Genomic DNA, 20,908 nt, shown 5'->3' on the forward strand with positions numbered 1-20,908 from the left:
CCCCCCTAGCCAGGAACTATTCTTAATGCTGGAGCCAATAGCCTCCCCCCACTCCCAAGGCGGGCTCCCGGACCATGACCCTAGAGAAGGTACTTCTGGTGAGTGAGAGCCTGATCAGAGCCACACGGTGGGGGGCTGAGGAGAAACCCAGCCGCGCTGGGCTGTTCGCGTTTAGTTTAAAGGGCTCATCCCTGCTCAGAGCCTCATCAGAGCGGTGGGGGGAGGGGGGTAAGGAGGGGGTTGTGTGAAGCGATCATCCCAGAGAGCCCGCAGGCCCTCCTTTTATATGGCAAACCCACCAGGCATTGCTTGCTATGGGAAAGGTGGCCCGGCAGTTTGAAAGCATTGAAATGAATGCGGAAGAAGCAGACCCTCCCGTACCCCTAGGGCTTACCATGGCTGCCTGCAAGCTGAATTCTGTTGCCCGGCTGTGAGTGATGGCTTACTCATACCAAAGTGGCAGGCACTTCAGTACAAGAGGCAAAATGCTAACTTATACAGAAAGAACATGTGCAGTGTACTAATTGCCTGTTTCACTGAGAGCGTCCCCTTTGTTCTCTGAAATGTATCTTTTAAAATACTACCCCCTCCCCTTTTCTCCTCCCGCACGTGCAAATGTTTCAACGCAGCACCTATCTACTCCGTCCCAGAGGCTGGTCCAGATTAGAAGGCGGAAAAAACGAACTCGGGACGACATGTTCAACAAGCTCATGCAGTCCTCCCGCACTGATAGGGCCCAGCTGAATGCGTGGAGGCAAACAATTGTGGAGTCCCGTAAAGCATTACAGGAACACGAAGAGAGGAGGGACGCACGCGATGAGAGCAGGCAGGACGCTATGGTCAAGCTCATGGGGGAGCAAACTGACATGCTGCGCTATGTGGTGGATCTAATGCGGGAAAGGCAGCAAGACCACAGACTGCCGCTGCAGCCCCTGTATAACCGCCCTCCCTCCTCCCCAAGTTCCATAGCCTCCTCACCCAGACGCCCAAGAACACTAGGTGGAGGTTACGGGGACCCACACACTCAACCCCAGAGGATCGCCCAAGCACCAGAAAGCTGGCATATGTGAACTTTTGATTTGGTTTCTGGACTTATCCTTCCCTCCTCCTCCATCACCCCACTAACCCAATACTACCCCCCCCCAGTCTAACTTCTGATTTCTCTCAATGTGTTGTGCAACAAATAATAAAGAACAGTTATTTATTTATTTATTTATATATATATATATACACACACACACACACACACACACACACACACACACACACACACACAAATATTAGATAGATAGAGCAGGTAGCTTCAAGAGAAACAAACAACTGTCACACTGTACCCTGGCCAGTCATGAAACTGGCTTTCAAAGCTTCTCTGATGCACAGTGCACCCTGCTGTGCTCTTCTAATCGCCCTGTTGTCTGGCTGTGTGAAATTGGCCACCAGGCGAGTTGCCTCAACCTCCCACCCCGCCATAAACGTCTCCCCCTTACTCTCACAGATATTGTGGAGCACACAACAAGCAGCAATTACAATTGGAATATTGGTTGTGCTGAGATCTAACCGAGTCAGTAAACTGCACCAGCGCGCTTTCAAACGTTCAAAAGCACATTCTACCACCATTCTGCACTTGCTCAGCCTATAGTTGAACTGCTCCTTACTACTGCCCAGGGTGCCTGTGTACGGCTTCATGAGCCATGGCATTAAGGGGTAGGCTGGGTCCCCGAGGATAACTATAGGCATTTCAACATCCCCAACAGTAATTTTCTGGTCTGGGAAGTAAGTCCCTTCCTGCGGCTGTTCAAACAGACCAGAGTTTCTGAAGATGCGAGTGCCATGTACCTTTCCCGGTCACCCCATGTTGATGTTGGTGAAACTCTGTTGTGATCCACCAGTGCTTGCAGCACTATGGAAAAGTATCCCTTGCGGTTTATGTACTGGCCGCCCCGGTGTGCCGGGGCAAAGAAAGGGATATGCGTTCCGTCTATCGCCCCGCCGCAGTTAGGGAACCCCAGCGCATTAAAGCCATCCACAATGGTCTGCACATTTCCCAAAGTCACTACCCTTGATAGCAGCTGGTCAATGATTGCGTTGGCTACTTGCAGCACAGCAGCCCCCACAGTAGATTTGCCTACTCCAAACTAATTCCCAACTGACCGGTAGCTGTCGGGTGTTGCAAGCTTCCACAGTGCTATGGCCACTCGCTTCTCAACTGTGTGGGCTGCTCTCATTTTGGGGTCTTTGTGACTTGCTGTCCCCTGTCCTGAAGCACAAAGTTCCATGAAAGTGGCCCTATGCATACAAAAGTTTTGCAGCCACTGGGAATCATCCCAGACCTGCAACACTATGCAGTCCCACCAGTTTGTGCTTGTTTCCCGGGCCCAGAATCAGCGTTCCACGGCATGAACCTGGCCCAACGCCACCATGATCTCCCAATCGCCACATGCTGTGCTTCTAGGAACGTCTGTGTCCATGTCCTCATCAGTATAGTAATCGCGCTGTTGTCGCTTCTTCGCCCGGTTTTGCAGGTACTGCACATACTGCTGGATAATGCGCGAGGTATTTACAATGGTCAAAACTGCAGTGGAGATCTGAGCAGGCTCCATGCTCGGGTAATCCTGGAAAAAGGGCGCGAAACGTAGGAGAGCTGTTCAGTTCAAGATGGCCAATAAAAGGCGGAAAATGGTTGTCTTCTGTAGCTTTCACGGAGGCAGGAAGCTCACTAGAGCTGCAAGAGTGGGAGAGCAGAGTTTGTGGCGGCAGCTGTGCGCCTCAGTTCACGATGGCCAAAAAAAGGCGGGAAATGGGGTTAGATAAAAAAGAGTAGATAGAAAGACGAGAGGACATGCGAGGTGGATTAATAGTACCAGGAGACAAGCAGTGCACCGTACTGCACTGTCTGCTGGCAGTATGGCATCTTCCGTAGCTTTCACGGAGGGAGGAGCGAGTGATGACACACACCCAGAAACAGCCTGCAAGAATGTTTTTGCCCCATCATGCACTGGGATCTGAACCCAGAATTCCAATGGGCGGCGGGGACTGCGGGAACTTTGGGATAGCTACCCACAGTGCACCACTCCGACATTCGATGCTAGCCTCGGTACTGTGGACGCACTCCACCGAATTCACGCGCTTTAGTGGGGACACACAACACCGAATGTATAAAATTGCTTCCGAAAATTCAAATAGAATAATTTCGAATTAACTTCGTACTGTAAACGTACCCTGAGTCAACAGGAACACAGTATAGTTTTCTACCCTTTGGTAACCTGTGACTAGTGTTATTGACCAACCACTTTCTTAAAACAAAAGCCCTATCAACAGTACGGGCGCTGCAGCAGCATAGCAATGGTGTCATAGCTATGCTGTTGTAACCCCATAGCTTGTTAGCACAGAAATCAGGAACTTTCAGCAAAGTCCATCTTGGGGGGATCCAGGGCCTGGTGCGCTGGATTCCCCGCTCCGAGTCCCCAACAGGAGTCTGATCATTTTCAGTTGCCTGGCCCCAGACACGCCTGTTGCCCCTCCTCATTCCTTTGTCTCTTTCCAGGGACAGCAGGTCACCTGGTCTACTTTGACACCTCCGGCTGATTCTTGCAGAGGAGGTGACCTGACCATCAGTTGCCAGGCTCCAGAGTGTCAGCCGTTCTCTGTCCCAGGCAGCAGTCACACCTGCCCTCTAAGGGTCACGGCAATGATCACACACTCTTACCCCGCCACCTAAATACAGTACTTGAACAACAGGGGAAACTGAGGCACACACAGTATTCAGAGACGACATTAAGAACCTTCCCACTTCATCACAGTACAGAATAATTAATTGACGATGACCTCAATGTCACTCCAGGGAGAAATTTAAATTTCATTTTTTTGTCAAGTATGCGTGTTTGTTGGAGTAGTTTACACATTTCTAAATGAGGTTTCAAAACTTGTAAGGATAGACTTACTTCTGAGGCTTTGGTTACCAGTTTAAACAAAACAAATCTGCCAACTAAAAATCATAGGTTGCAACTGACAACTCTTAACACTTTAGAATAAATCAAAAAAGCTATTTGTCATTATTTATGCTCATTCTTTGCATTTCTCTCAGATTGGAAAATAAATATAAATGAAGGCTATTTTACATTTACTTATAAACAGTTTCACATCCAGGCTTTTAATGTTGCAGTTGTTTGGGTTTCAAACAATGCAGGGGAATATTTGTTTGAATACAGCTGCTTTAAATGAAAAGTTTAAGAATTTTGAAAACATCTGTTGGCCTCAAAATCCACACTCCTTAGCATTCTAACTATGCTGACCTAACCCTCAGTGTAGACACAGCTAGGTCAACAGAAAACTCCCTCAATTGACCTAGCTACTGTCACTCGGGAAGGTGTAATTCCTACAGCAACTGCAGTCTGCGTCTACACTATGGGGTTACAGCACCATTGCCATACCACTGCAGCGCCAGTACTGTTGATAGGGCTTTTGTTTTAAGAAAGTGGCTGGTCAATAACACTGGTCACAGGTTCCCAAAGGGTAGAAAGCTCAAGTACTCAAAACCGAGTCAGGCCTACATGGAGATAAGCAGTTGACATATATAGAATGGTATATTCAGGTCCTGGTCTAAGATTGGAAGAATTGTGATTTGAGCAAGAGGCATAACGCCTTCGTGTATTCTTTTGGGAGACCAGAAAGGGGACTGAGGTGCAGCTAACCCTGTAGCCCCAATAATGAAGTATCTGAGCACATCACAATTTTTTATGTACTTACCCTCACAACACCCCATGAGGTAGAGCAGTTATACGATAGTGAACTGAGGCACAGAAAGATTAAGTGACTTGCCCCAGGTCACACAGGAAGTCTGCAGCAAAGCAGGGAACTGAACTCCCATTTCCCAAATCCCAGACTTGCACCCTAACTACTCAACCATCTTTCCTCTCACTTATATTGCATTTGTATTACAACAGCACCTATAGAAACCCAATCAAGTTCACAGCCCCATCATACTAGACTCTGGGCATGTAGAGTAAGAAAGAATCCATGATCCAAACAGCTTACAATCTAAATAGACAACAAATGGGAGAATATTATCCCTATGAAGGAACTGAGGTACCAAGGTCTTTGTGTACATGGAGAACTTTACCAGCACTATTATATCAATATAACTCCACGTGAGGACACTTGGAACAACAGTGGCCATTTTTAAACTGGAAAAAAAAAAATCCACTGTTTTTCCAAATAGAAGTGTCTACATGGGGAGTTATATCAGTATACTAATACTGGTAAATTTCTCTGTATAGATGAGTCAAAAGAGATTAAGTGACATGTGTAGTTGAGAGAGCCTGAAGCATAGGGCTTAGTATGAGGCCTAAGGCCTAAGTCAGGCCCTGCTGATATTTAGCAAAGTTAGCAAGAGTCAGGCTTTGAGCAAAAGTCAGGCCCTCTTATGAAACAGATGGTTGCTTGCAGGTTCACTGTCTGATACACAAACTTGGCAAGAACAGGGCTGGCATTACAAAAATACAAACACTCCTAAGAAGTGCTAGGCACAGGATACTTGCATAAATACATTCCAGAAGGGTAGTACCGGAACACCCTAATATCAAGTTATAGCAGGGGTCCCCAACGCAGTGCCCGCAGGCGCAATGACGCCTGCCGGGGCGTCTAAGTGCGCCCGCGTACTGGCTGGTGGATGAGCATCTGCCAAAATGCCGCCGAGAAGCATTTCGGCGGCGACGCCTCTGCATGACGTTGCTTCTTGGCAGCATTTTGGCGGCAACGCCTATTGACGTTGCCACTTGTTGGCGGCATTTTGGCAGATGCTCGTCCGCCGCCACAGTCCTCCGTGGCTCATCATCTGGCACCCGCCAGACGAAAAAGGTTGGGGACCGCTGAGTTATGGTATAAATATACTCTGTGAAGATGATACAGTGACATACTGACCCCTCCTAAAGATAAGGTCAGGATGACAGGGTGATGGATAGAGATGTTTTGATTGAGCCAACATGTACAAGGTAAAGGGTGGTAGCTAACCACGTTCGAGGGGCAATACGTAACTTATTTATATCAGTGTATAAAAAGGGTCACAGAGGGGGTGTCTTTGTCCAGCCTATGGGGGAGTCAAAGGCCGCCGCTCACTGAGCCAAGTCCATTGTAACAGGCATACATGTTCTAGTGTAACTGTAGATGTTGATCCAGGGAACTAGGATAATAAACCTGGCCAAGCGCCTTCGCCACTGAACCAAGTCTGTGGTCTTCTAGGGAAGTTCGATAAAGTCTGCTTCCGAGCTATCTGGCCAAAGAGAATACACATGCAGCCAAAAACTGACAACAACACGCCCATGGTCACAAAATAAGTCTGGCAAAATCAGGAATTCAACTCATATCTCCCAATTCGCAGTCTAGTGCCTTAACTGCAAGACAATCATTCCTTTCTACAGAAATGCATATTTAGTTACAGAAAAAACTGTAGCTCAAACAAACCAAGCTGCTAGATCCTGGCTCCAATGACTTCAATGGGTCTCTTCACAGTGTAAAATTAAGCCTCTGCAGGATTGCAGCCCAACACCACATAGCTGAAGCAACTCAGACACCTCATTAAGAAAGCAAAGTTGAACCTGACATGGAAAATTAATGCTGAATTTAAGCTTTAATTCTCAGATCATACTAAGAGGCTGCATGCACGTAATCCTAATAAAATATCCATATTATTCTTGCGAACATATGGTTCTCTGTTAGGACAAGAGTGAGAAATATTGCAGCATGAAACATACACACTTCTGCTCAACAGGGCTCCAAAAGAATGTTCCCAGCCATCCAAGCAAAATATAAGGGGGGGGGGGGGGGAGTGAAACAGTCCAAATGACCAAGTAAAGCAGACAAGAGAAAATACAAAGTAAAATGTTTGCTAACTTCCAACATCAGTTTACATACCTGTTTTACGTTTGTTTGAAGAACGCTTTCTAAATTTCTCACGAACCTAAAAATAAAGAAAATTTTATTTTTTGCATAGCAAGCAATAAAAGTCACAATGCACAAACCATAGGCAACATAATTCCTCTAAGCAATAGTGATTTAACTGGTTCTAAAGCAGTTTACGTTTATTTAACTTTGCTAAGGACTTTTTAAGGTCTGTCACCAAGGATTTGGAGCAATCAAATTTTTGAATTGCTCCACTCCAGCTCCGCTCCAGAACCAATAGTGACTGTTCCGGCTCCGCTCCAGCTCCGGGCAAAAACCTGCAGCTCCACTGCTCCGGGCTCTGCTCCAAAGCCCTGTCTGTCACCACTTTTCTCACCCTTTGTTGTACTAAGATATCAAGGAATAGTAATAGTGCTAGAAAACTTTGCTTTCAAAAAAAAAAAAAAAAAAAAAAAAAAAAACACGCTCTGTGGACACAGCCACAAAGATTATTTCTGTCCTCCTACTCTGAATGAAAACATTTTTAATCCCACTGTGATGGGTTGGATCACAGAAACCCCCTTTTGGCAACAGTTGGCAGCCCAGACTACTTCTACGCCTGCTTTCCTGCCCTGGCGGCTTGGGACTTCAGTGCCCTGCCTGGTTTGAGCCAGACCCGCTAGCCTGCTGCAAACCCAGACCCAGGTCTGAACCATGTCCCCTAACAGCTGTAGGCTTAATTGAAAGCAGCTTAAGAAGTGTTCCTGTCTCTTAGGGTATGTCTACACTACCGGCCGGATCAGCGGGCAGTGATCGATCCAGCGGGGATCGATTTATCGCATCTAGTCTAGACGCAATAAATCGACCCCCAAGCGCTCTCCCATCGACTCCTGCAGGCAGTCGACAGGGGCGGCGGAGGGGGGGGGGGGGGGGGGAGAGAAAGGGGGCGGCAGCAGTCGACTCACCGCAGTGAAGACACCACTGTAAGTCGATCTAAGTACGTCGACTTCAGCTATGTTAGTCATGTAGCTGAAGTTGCATAACTTAGAACGGTTCCCCCGCCAGCATAGACCAGGGCTAACACTCAGATGCCCAACTCCCAACGGGGTCCAAACCCCAAATAAATCTGTTTTACCCTGTATAAAGCTTTATACAGGGTAAACTCAAAATTGTTTGCCCTCTATAACACTGATAGAGAGATATGCACAGCTGTTTACCCCCCCCCCCCGGTGTACTCTGGGTTAATTAATAAGTAAAAAGTGATTAAATACAGAAAGTAGGATTTAAGTGGTTCCAAGTAATAGCAGACAGAACAAAGTGAATTATCAAGCAAAATAAAATAAAACATGCAAGCCTATGCCTAATACAGTAAGAAAACTGAATACAGATAAAACCTCACCCTGAGGGGTGTTCCAGTAAGCTTCCTTTTACAGACTAGTCTCCTTCTAGTCTGGATCCAGCAATCACTCACACCCCCTGTAGTTACTGTCCTTTGTTCCAGTTTCTTTCAGGTATCCTTGGGAGTGGAGAGGCTCTCCCTTGAGCCAGCTGAAGACAAAATGGAGGGGTCTCCCCCAGGCTTAAATAGACTTCCTTTTGTGGGTGGAGATCCCCTCCTCTCTCCTATGCAAAGTCCAGCTCCAAGATGGAGTTTTGGAGTCACCTGGGCAAGTCACATGTCCATGCATGACTCAGTTTTTACAGGCAGCAGCCATTGCCCACATGCTATCTTGAATGTCTCCAGGAAGACTTATGTGGATTGGAGCCTTCCAAGATCCATTGTTCGTTAAGTGTTTTTTGATTAGGCACTTAATTTGCACATTCCTTTCTCGAGAAGATGACCAAATGCTATACTAAGGCTACTTAAAAAACAAGCAAGTACACAGCCAATATTCATAATTTTTAATACAAAAATGATACATCCATACAAATAGAATGAATAGATTCAATAGATTATAATCTTCACAGAGATATGTTACATGGCATATGTAGCATAAAATATATTCCAGTTATGTCATATATACATTCATAAGCATATTTCCATAAAGCAGGCCTGCACAACTCGTAAAGTGGCGAGGGCCATATTACTCCAAAGGAAACAGCTGAGGGCCGAACTGCCCTCCAGCGCCGCCGAACCCCCCCCCCACCGCCACCCAGCCCCCCCAAACCACAACCCCCCCCCAGCCCCCCCCACCCCCCCCGAAACAACCCCCCCCCCAGCGCCACCCGCCCCACGGAAACAAACCCTCCTTCCCTAGCGCTGCCCCATCGAAACAGCGTTATTGAACCTTGGTAATATGTTATAGCGGGCCCCTAAGGTAGTATAATTAAGGTAAAAGAAAACTGTCTTTTTGCTAGAAGTAGAATAAGATCTTCCCCCCACTTTGTAATCAATTGCCCTGTTGAATGAATGAGGTGTGAATGAGGAAGGCGTGGAAGGCAGGCACCTCCAGACAGCTGCAACCCTTGGAGAGGGGATGGGAGCCAGACCAGATCAGTAGAACAGGTCAGCCACCAACTCACCGCTCGCCTCCTCAGCCCCCCACCCCCGCCGCTGGCTCACCTGCCCCTCCCCGCCATTGCCCACCCGCTCGCCTTCCCCGCCCACTGCCTGCCCACTCGCCTCCTCAGCTCCCCTCCTCAGCTGCCGGCTCACCTGCCCACCTGCCACTGCCTGCCCGCTCGCCTCCTCAGCCGCCGGCTCACCTGCCCCCCCGCCACTGCCTGCCCGCCCGCCTCCTCACCTGCCCCCCCGTCACTGCCCCCCTGCTCACCTCCTCAGCCCCCCGGCTTGCCTACTCACCCCCCGCCACTGCCCGCCTGCTTGCCTCCTCAGCCCCCCCTTTCTCCCTGCCGCCGGCTCACCTGCCCCCCCGCCACTGCCTGCCCGCCTACTTACCCCCTGCCACTGCCCGCCTGCTCGCCTCCTCAGCCCCCCTCCCTCACCCGCTGCTTGCCTACTCACCCCCCGCGGGCTGCACAGTGAGCCCACCCACTCACCCCCCGCGGGCCGCACAGTGAGCCCACACGGGCTGCATGTTGTGCAGGCCTGCCATAAAGCCTTATGGGGTGCACTATCACACCCACCTTCAACACGAATGGTCTTACTATTTTCTTTGAGTAGAACTGGATGAATCTGCCTCAGGTCTGGTCTACACTACAGACCTATACTGGTATAACTAAGTCACTCAGGGATGAAAAGTCCACACCCCTGAGCGACTAAGTTATACCAACTTAACCCCCTATGTAGACAGCGCTATGGGAGAAGCTCTCCCACTGACATAGCTACCGCCTCTTGGGTAGATGGTTTAACTACACCAATGGGAGAGCTCTCTTGTGTTGACTTAAAGTCTTCATTAAAGCACTACAGCGATGCAACTGCGCCAATGCAGCGTTTCAAGTGTAGACTTGCCCTTAGAAATCAATCAACACTACTCCTCATTTACTCCTGGGGGAATTCTGCACAGAATACTGTTTCAGATTGCTTTGCTCCCCTGCAGAAAAACAGGGGAGCAAAGAAGTCTGTGGGGAACACACACCCCTTCCCCGGCAGCCTGGGCGTATCTGCCTGCAGCAGCCAACAGAGATGTAGATCACGCCGGGGCGGGGGGAGAGGGAGAGTTTGAGCATGCATGGAGAGATGTTAAGGGGGCAGGGCTGGGCACACACCTGTATGCAGATCAGCAAAAGAGACTCTGTCCCTCTCCCTCACTATTGTGGTGTCCCAGGCTTGGAGGGGGTAGGGTTTTGTGAGGCAAGCTCTGTCCTGTGAAGCAGAGCAGAAATGTAACAACTAAGCAGGTAGGCATAGGCGTGCGCACGGGGTGTGCCAGGTGTGCCCAGGCACACCCTAATGCAGGGGCGGGAAAATGGCCCCACTCTCCCGAAGCAGCAAGCCCGGCCGAGCACAGCAAGTTGCCGGCCCCTCCCCCACCTTCCCCCCTCCCCTGGAGCCATGCCGCTGCGCACGGAGCACTCTGGGGGCCGGGGCTGCACGCTCCCGCGGGCCAGTGTTTGGCTCCGCGGGTAGACAGACACGTTTCCCGCTCATCTGGAGCCTTGCCGCCACACGCGCAGCATTCTGAGGGTCGGGGCTGCCTGCTCCCGCAGGGCAGCGTGTCTGGTTCTGCGTGGAGCCAAACATGCTGCTAGGAGCCTCATGGTAAGGGGTCCGGGGCCAGGGGGGTTGGATAAGGGATGGGGGCAGTCAGGGGACAGGGAGCAGGGTGGGTTGGATAGGGGGTGGGATCCCGGGGGGGGGTTAGAGGCAGGGAGGCTTAGATAGGGGGTGGGGTCCTGGGGGGCAAGGGTCCCAGGAGGGAGTAGTCAGGAGACAAGGAGCGGGGGGGTTGGGGGTTCTGAGGGGGGCAGTCAGAGAGTGGGAAGTAGGAGGGACTGGATGGGGGCAGGGCTCCCTGGGTGCACACCCTAATAAAATGTACTGTGCACGCCTATGCAGGTAGGCTGCTAATGTTCCCATTGTTGGTTAATTGTTCCCATTCTTAGTCAAGTCTCCCAGGAGCCTAAAAACACATGTAAAAGCTTAAAGGCTCCTTTACGTTGCTAGGGCAGTGAAAAGGAGCCTTATAGTAAATTACAAGTATGGGAATCCTCAGCTAGGAAGATCTATGTGCTTTCTTATTTTTTTCCCCCGCTGCCAGAGGGGTTAGACTGCAGCTCAGGATCTATTTTACCTATCCATTTTTAAAAAGGCAGGACAATGATTAGCAACACTGTATGACTTTCACATGTGAAAGTCTGAGCAATTTAAAACTGCATTCTACTTTACTTTAATTTTGGTGTTCTGTAATGTAATTTAAATGAAAATCCAGGATTAAAACTGGAGTACAGGGTATTGGTTACAAAGTATTTGTAACTTAACTTTTCTGTGCATTAGGAAATGCTGAACAATTATTGTGATTTTCTGTATGGTAGTTTAAATAAATTACCAAAATAAGTGAAACTGATGTGATTATATTGCATTACTTTGACAAATAAAGTATGCAGAATTTTTAATTTTTTGGCACAGAATTCTCCCAGGAATACTCATTCAGCTATTGGTATTCACAGTCCTGCTAAACCCTATGCGTTTCAGGAAAACAGGCAATCAAACCAACAGGTCCCTTTGGATCCCTGCTCCCCTTTAAGTAATCATTGAATATGGCCAAATATGGTAAATTACACAGCTTAGTCAGACAAGATTACCACTGTGTCATGATATTACAGATGTGCTACACCTTTATACAGTCTTTCTGGATCATACCCTTCTCACTAGGAGGCCTGGGCCTCCACTTTTCTCAAGAAAGAGCCCCATAACTCCAAGACTGCTTCGGCAGCTCTGGATGAGGTACACCAGATGTTGTGATAGCCATGTGTAGGACCCATGGATCTTGAAAGGTGTGTTGGGGGGGGTGTTGATCATCGTAGCAGTGAATACAAGTCTACAGGGTCAACACTAAATGCCCCAACAACAACTACATAGGTGAAACCAGAGACAGACAATTACTGCACACTCAGATTAACACAGGAAAATGATAAAAGACGAAAACACCACATCACCTGTGGGTGAACACATTTCACAGAGTGATCACTCTATATCTGATCTCTCAGGGCTTGGCTACAGCGCTCCTGGTACTCCACCTCGGCGAGAGGAATAACGTCCGATGCGTCTTGGCTGAGACGCCCCAGCGTCAGTGTGAACAAGGTGTTGCATTACTGCACTCTGATTGACTTCCGGAAACATCTCATAATCCCCTTAAGTCAAGTGGCCACTCTTGTAATTGTTTTGAACTCGGCTGTAGGAATGCAGATATGCCCTTTCAAAGCTCAGTTTCTGACAGCCGGCATGCTCATCTGCTCCCAGACAAAGCAAACATTACTTAGGAATGTTGTTTGCTGTCAGTGTGAGAGAGAGGCAGGGGGGAGGGGGAGTCTGAACTTACAAGACAGCATGCTGACACACTCTCAGCACCCCAAAAACCCACTCTCCCTCCCCCCACATACACACACACTCCCTGTCACAGTCCACCCCACCCCCCGCATTTGAAAAGCATGTTGCAGCCACTTGAACGCTGGGATAGTTGCCCATAATGCACCGCTCCCAATGCCGCTGCAAGTGCTGCAAATGGGGCCACGCCAGTGCGCTTGCAGCTGTCAGTGTGGACAGACTGCATCGCTTTCCCTACTGCGCTCTCCGAAGGCTGGTTTAACTCAAAGCACTCTACATCTGCAAGTGTAGCCAAGCCCTCAGTTCTTATAGGAAATCTGCACAACACCTTCAAAGGTCTGTAACCTTTAGTTCAAACTTTGCTTGACAATAAAAATCATGGACTGAATAGACACACTGAATTTATGGCTCATTACAACCATCTATAACCCATTACCAACCGCATAAACAAGCTGCCTTTCCCCCTCCCTTTTCCCCCCTCCCCATGACTGGAGGGGTGTTAACAGGCCACTTCACCTTGAATGGTCCCTTGAAATGTTTTAACTACTTACACTAACCAATCTGGTCCACCTTGTATTTAGCTGTAACACTCTAAGGACTTGACTACACTTGCAAGTTAGAGCACATTAAATCAGCCCCGGGCACCCTAACTCCTGGTTGAGGTGTTCACACTGGCAAGGCACTTAGAGTGCCTAGATGCTGCAGCTGGAGCGCTCCTGGTAATCCACCTCCACAAGACACACAAAGCTTGCTGCGCCCTGGCTGAAACGCCCAGGTGTCAGTGCGGATGCGTTGCGTCGCATTACTGCGCTGTGATTGGCCTCCGGAAACGTCCCATAATCCCCTGAAGTCAAGTGGCCACTCTGATCATTGTTTTGAACTGGGCTGCAGGCATGTGGATATCCCCTTTCAAAGCTTCGTTTCTGACAGCAGGCATGCTTATCTGCTCCGGGACACAAAGCAAACCATTACTGTGGAATGCTGCTGCTGAGGCAGGCATTTGTGTGTGTGTGGGGGGGGGGGGGGGGGGGGGGGGGAAGGTCTACTGCTGTCTGAACTTCTAAGACAGCATGCTGACACACACTCTGCCCCCCAAAACACACTGTCTCTCCCCCCACATACAGACAACACATGCTCTGTCACACTCCCCCACCTCCCCTGGAAAAGCACGCTGCAGCCACTTGCACACTGGGATAGCTACCACAATGCACTGCTTTCTGTGGTGTTACAAGAGCTGCTAATGTGGCCACGCCACTGCGGTTGCAGCTGACAGTGTAAACACATGGCAGCGTTTTCCCTGCTGCGGTCACCGAAGGCTGGTTTAACTCCCAGCACTCTACATCTGTAAGTGTAGCCAAGCCCTAAAAATGTTTCCCAGACCTGAAGAGGAGCTCTGGCCATTTCTACACTACAAAGTTAAGTTGACTTTATGAAAGTCAACATCGGGCTTCCAAATTAAGTAAGTCAATCTTGTGTGTCCACCCAATGCTCCTTGTTTCGGCCGAGTGCATCCTCGTTAGCCGCACTTGCATCGATGCACGGAGCACTGCACTGTGGGTAGCTATCCCACAGTGCAAGTAGGCAAATGGGATTTGGGGTAGGACTTGCAATGCTTCATGTAACCAAAACACTGTCACAGGTTGTAATGGGAATACAGCTTTAGCCGCTCATGATGCATTTTCTTCCCTCCCTGCCTAATATCAACGGCAAACAAACCAAGTTTTTTTTCCCACACCTTATTTCAAAAGCCTGGGTTAGCCACATGGACACCACTGCCTGATAAGCATGGAACCCACTCAGCTGTGCACTCTTGTTTTGAGCATTACAAACACCTTATGGTGCAGTATTTCCAGAGCCGAGACAGGACCCACCGCGTGGAACATTGCGATGTCATCCAAGCAGCCCTGCTGCAAGCCTTTGAGTGAAACAAGTCACAGTTGCTAATGGCAGTCGTGCATCAACTGAACACAGCTGAGTACCGTTTCTGCTCCTGGGAAACAAGCACTGACTGGTGGGACCAGATCGTTACGCAGCTATGGGATGACAAGCAGTGGCTGCAGAACTTTGGAATGCAGAAGGCTACATTCCAGGAACTTTGTGCAGAGCTTTCGCCTGCCCTGAAGCACAGCAACACAGAAATGAGACCTGTTCTGAGTGTGGAGAAGCAAATGGCGATCGCTCTATGGAAGCTTGCAACGCTAGCTGGCCCTGCACCTCAGAGACATTCTGCACAGCTGTCTGCAGCTCCTGTTTCAGGTTACAATGCTGCAGAGATTTCAGCTCTTAGTCTTTCCTCTGCCGTATGACCTCACTCTTGGCCCTGATAATGAAAAAAGCATCCTTCACCATCTGTAATTGTGGGAAACTCTTTCTTCTCCTTTAACTCCTCAGTAAGCTTGTCCAACTCTTCTTGGAGCTGGGAGATTCCAGCCTGCTTTGCTATGTGCAGACTTTGCAGCTGATACTTTAGCAGCCTCTTTTCTTCTTTCTTCATTTCCCACTTTTAGCCTCACCTCCGAAAGCAGCTGCTCGGCCACAGGGAGACTGGCACCCGTATCCTGCCGTTGGCCAAGAAGCCTCATAGAGCTTGTCTGCACTCTTCTATTCCGGATGCAGCAGCTGCTTCAAATCCTTCTGTGTGGTGCTGTACTGTCTGCCCATAGTGTCTTTCACTTCCTGTTTTGGCTGGTTGATGGCATCTGTCAGTCACATTAATTCTGTCCAACTGCCCTTTGTGAAAAGTCTCCATAGAGAGCTATAGTTCTAGCCCAGGTTCTTCCTGCTTCAGCTCCCAAGAACTTCTCCTGTCAACCAGTTTCCTCTTCCCCTTAGCTGCCTGGTGACCATCATCCTGGCACTTCTTGGATTAAAGTGCTTGAAAGGGAATGGAGTCTTACTCAGGAGAAACTTCGTGTTAGCACTCAAGAGGCCCAACATGTAAAGATGCAGCACCAGCACTTGGATGGGCAGACAATGTTTAAAAATACTCCAAGCTTTGGCAGACAGTAAACCTGAACAAGATGGAGTTTGCCTGGGAGTTCTCCTGGGGTGATTTCTCACAGTGGGGTTTGTGACAAAGTGGGAATGTTCTTGATGTGTTATTTGAATGCTGAGTAGGGGGTATTAACCTGGGAAGGTTGCAGGGGAGTTTTGCTGGGACTGCCTGCATTGGGGAAGGGAGGATACCTGAGCATGTAACATGAGAACCCAGGAGGGGGATTGGAGGCCAGGTAACACCTCTGCCCGGGAAACTGGACAAAGGACACAAAGGCTGGGGGAGGAGCCGGAGAAAGGGCAGAAAGGAGAGGGCAGAAGAGAGTTTCAGTTTTTGAAGCTGGCTGGGAAATAAAGAGCGGAGCCCCGACCAACAGAGCTGTGGCTTCCCTGGGGCCCCCAGATGGACCTAACTAAAGGGGGTCGTGTTGTCTGTATCAGCAAGACCTGTTTTGGACTGTGTTCCTGTCGTCAAAATAAACCTTCTGTTTTACTGGCTGGCTGAGAGTCATGGTAAATCGCAGAAAGCCGGGGGTGCAGGGCCTGGTCTCCCCCCCACACTCAGTGACAGGGTTTTTTTGCCTTTCAGTCTTCAGATGTTGTATTTACTGCTCACAGAAGAGGCTCCAGGAAGGAAGATATTATGGATAGTGAGCGATCAGCTGTTGTGACCTGCATGGGATGTGCCACATTTGTCGGTCTTTCTCCCAGAGGATAGAAGCAACTTTGTCTGTACAAAGTGCAAGCTGGTCTCCAATTTGGAAGAGAAGGTTAAAGGACTAGAGACCCAAGTATCAACCCTGCATTGCATCAGAGAAAATTAACATTTTCTGGATAGAAGTCAGCGTTTGGTACTGCAGGCACAGCATGCTGAAGAATCAGAGAGGGCACTGCAGAATGGGGAAGAAAATTGGCAGCATGTGACCTCCAGAAGAAGCAAGAGGAGAACCCATGAACCCCCAATGCTGATAGTGGTAAGAAACCGTTTTCAGGCTTGAGTGGGTCACTGCAGACTACGTGGCTCTGGGAAGAAGGATAAAGGAGTTTGAGGCACAAGTATTGTTCTCGTCCATCCTCCCCGTTGAAGGAAAAGGTCCAGGTAGGGACCATCGAATTGTGGAGGTAAATGCGTGGTTGCGCAGGTGGTGTCAGAGAGAGCGTTTGGATTCTTCAAGCATGGGATGTTGTTCCACGAAGAAGGATTACTAGGGAGAGATGGGATCCACCTAACAAAGAGAGGGAAGAGCATCTTTGCAGGCAGGCTTGCTAACCTAATGAGGAGGGCTTTAAAACTAGGTTCGCTGGGGGATGGAGACCTAAGCCCTGAGGTAAGTGGAGAAGTGGGATACTGGGAGGAAACACAACGAAGAGAGTGCAACAGAGGAGGCCTCCCGATTCTTACTGAGAAAGTAGGACAATCGGCTAGTTATCTTAGGCGTCTGTACACGAACGCAAAAAGCTGGTAAACAAACAGGAAGAATTGGAAGTCTTGGCACAGTCAAGGAACTATGACGTGATTGGAACAACACAGACTCAGTGGGGTAGCTCACATGACTGGAGCACTGTCATGGATGGGTATAAACTGTTCAGGAAGTACAGGAGGGGGAGAAAAGATGGAGGAGTTGCACTGTATGTAAGAGAGCAGTATGACTGCTCAGAGCTCCAGTATGAAACTGGAGAAAAGCCTGTTGAGAGTCTTTGGGTTAAGTTTAGAGGCAAGAGCAACAAGGATGATGTCGTGGTGGGCATCTGCTATAGACCACCAGACGAGGCTTTCTTTGGACAACTAACAGAAGTTTCCAGATTGCATGCCCTAGTTCTCATGGGGGACTTCAATCACTTTGACATCTGCTAGGACAGCAATACAGCAGTGCACAGACAATCCAGGAAGTTTTTGAAGAGCGTTGGGGACAACTTCCTGGAGCAAGTGCTGGAGGGATCAACTAGGGGCCATGCTTCTCTTGACCTGCTTCTCACAAACAAGGAAGAATCGGTAGGGGACGTAGAAGTGGGTGGCAACCTGGGCAGCAGTGACCGTGAGATGGTCTAGTTCAGGATCCTGACAAAAGAAAGAAAGGAGAGCAGCAGAATACAGACCCTGGACTTCAGAAAAGCAGACTTTGACTCCCTCAAGGAAGAGATGGGCAGGATTCCCTGGGAGGCGAATATGAGGGGGAAAGGAGTCCAGCAGAACTGGCTGTATTTTAAAGAAGCCTTATTGAGGGTGCCGGAACAAACCATCCTGATGTGCAGAAAGAATAGCAAATATGGCCGGCGACAAGCTTTACTTAACAGTGAAATCTGTGAGCTTAAACACAAAAAGGAAGCTTATAAGAAGTGGAAACTTGGACAGATGACTAGAGAGTATAAAAATATTGCTCTAGCATGCAAGGGTGTAATCAGAAAGGCCAACGCGCAAATGGAGTTGCAGCTAGCAAGGGATGTGAAGAGTAACCAGAAGGGTTTCTACAGGTATGTTAGCAACAAGAAGGTGGGATAGGCAACCTAGTGACAGATTACACTGGTCTACAATTTTTGAGAAGTCGTCTGCTTCAGAGATAAAATGTGCTATTTATTATGTATTTTGATGTGCTGAATTCAAATATGACAATTAAAACAACTGATTAGCTACTGTTTCTAAGATATTTAAGTTTTTACATTTTATGTCTATGTATATTGTGTAGATAGTAGAGTTTTAATCATAAATTGTAAACCTAGGTCTTTTCATGTGTTTATGGTTGCTTTACATGATAATATTTCACCTGGCCTGTTTATGTAACACTTTAAAAATCAGCAAAAGGGTTATATAAATAAAATTTATTATGAAACAAAAGGCAAAAAACTATTCTGTACATAGTTTAGTCCTATTCAGTGTCTACTCGGCACTTCTTGGCTTGTCTCTTGTATTCATTAAATGGAGCATCTCTTGTCACTGTCCAGCAATAGTCTGCAAGCATTGATGGGCTCCATTTGCCCTGATAGCATTCCTCCATTGTTGCAATGTCCTGGTGAAATCGCTCGCCGTGCTCGTCGCTCACTGCTCCGCAGTTCGGTGGGAAAAAAATCTAGATGAGAGTGCAAAAAGTGTATCTTTAGTGACATGTTGCAACCAAGGCTTTTGTATGCCTTGAGGAGGTTTTCCACCAACAACCTGTAGTTGTCTGCCTTGTTGTTTCCGAGAAAATTTATTGCCACTAACTGGAAGGCTTTCCAGGCCGTCTTTTCCTTGCCACGCAGTGTGTGGTCAAATGCATCATCTCGAAGAAGTTCACGAATCTGAGGACCAACAAAGACACCTTCCTTTAGCTTAGCTTCACTTAACCTTGGAAATTTTCCACAGAGGTACTTGAAAGCTGCTTGTGTTTTGTCAATGGCCTTGACAAAGTTCTTCATCAGACCCAGCTTGATGTGTAAGGGTGGTAACAAAATCTTCCTTGATTCAACAAGTGGTGGATGCTGAACACTTTTCCTCCCAGGCTCCAATGACTGTCGGAGTGGCCAATCTTTCTTGATGTAGTAGGAATCTCTTGCACGACTATCCCATTCGCAGAGAAAACAGCAGTACTTTGTGTATCCAGTCTGCAGACCAAGCAAGAGAGCAACAACCTTCAAATCGCCACAAAGCTGCCACTGATGTTGGTCATAGTTTATGCACCTCAAAAGTTGTTTCATGTTGTCATAGGTTTCCTTCATATGGACTGCATGACCAACTGGAATTGATGGCAAAACATTGCCATTATGCAGTAAAACAGCTTTAAGACTCGTCTTCGATGAATCAATGAACAGTCTCCACTCATCTGGATCGTGAACGATGTTGAGGGCTGCCATCACACCATCGATGTTGTTGCAGGCTACAAGATCACCTTCCATGAAGAAGAATGGGACAAGATCCTTTTGACGGTCACGGAACATGGAAACCCTAACATCACCTGCCAGGAGATTCCACTGCTGTAGTCTGGAGCCCAACAGCTCTGCCTTACTCTTAGGTAGTTCCAAATCCCTGACAAGGTCATTCAGTTCACCTTGTGTTATGAGCTGTGGTTCAGAGGAGGAGGATGGGAGAAAATGTGGGTCCTGTGACATTGATGGTTCAGGACCAGAAGTTTCATCCTCTTCCTCGTCTGACTCAAGTGAGAATGATTCTGGTGCATCAGGAACCGGCAGTCCTCCGTGGGGTACTGGGCGTATAGCTGATGGAATGTTTGGATAATGCACAGTCCACTTTTTCTTCTTTGACACACCTTTCCCAACTGGAGGCACCATGCAGAAGTAACAATTGCTGGTATGATCTGTTGGCTTTCTCCAAATCATTGGCACTGCAAAAGGCATAGATTTCCTTTTCCTGTTCAACCACTGGCGAAGATTTGTTGCACAAGTGTTGCAGCATATGTGTGGGGCCCACCTCTTGTCCTGATCTCCAATTTTGCAGCCAAAATAAAGGTGATAGGCTTTCTTAACCATAGTGGTTATACTGCGCTTTTGTGAGGCAAAAGTCACTTCACCACAAACATAGCAGAAGTTATCTTCACTGTTCACACAAGTACGAGGCATCTCTGCTCACTTTGGCTAAACAGAAATGTGTCCCTTTGCAAAATCAAACACTGACAAAGAAGAGAGCACGACACTGTATGATTTCTAAAGCTGATATAGGGCAATTTGTTCAGCAGAGTGATGTAAACTTCGTTATGATTGCATCATCCATGACTTCTAGGAATAACATGATGCAATTCATATCATGTATGACGCAATACCAGCTTCAGATTGCATCATTCATTGTTTTGCCTAAAAAGCAAGTACTGTCCAAACCCAGTCATAGATTTATTCATAGATCCAGTCAAAGATGTATTTTAGTCATTTCTGGTTTAAATTGAGATCCTTTCCCTTTATAACTCACTTATCCTCCGCCATTCCCAAGTCAAGGGTCGTATATACTGACCCAATAGCATATCTTGAAAACTAGAGCCAATCAACAATTTTAAGCATCATTTTCGTTCTCAGTGACCCAGAATTCGTAAAGTTTGACTGCATTTATTTCAGAAGCATTTTGGCTGTAGAGCAGTGTTATGTGGGAAAAGCTGAAGTACTCAATGC

General features: G+C 48.0%; 1 protein-coding gene across 1 annotated transcript in view; it reads right to left on the reverse strand.

The window, feature by feature from the left end:
- The window catches only part of LOC112114737 (E3 ubiquitin-protein ligase TTC3), a 142,970-nt gene that overhangs the window by 116,529 nt on the left and 5,533 nt on the right, over nt 1-20,908 (reverse strand). Inside the window, exon 2 of the mRNA XM_029911572.1 lies at nt 6,910-6,955. Within this exon, the coding sequence (XP_029767432.1) occupies nt 6,910-6,955 (46 nt within the window). The remainder of the gene's footprint in view (nt 1-6,909; nt 6,956-20,908) is intronic.

The sequence above is a fragment of the Terrapene carolina genome, unplaced genomic scaffold (assembly GCF_002925995.2).
Source record: "Terrapene carolina triunguis isolate 2854851 unplaced genomic scaffold, T_m_triunguis-2.0 Scaffold31, whole genome shotgun sequence".
In the NCBI taxonomy this organism is placed as follows: domain Eukaryota; kingdom Metazoa; phylum Chordata; order Testudines; family Emydidae; genus Terrapene; species Terrapene triunguis.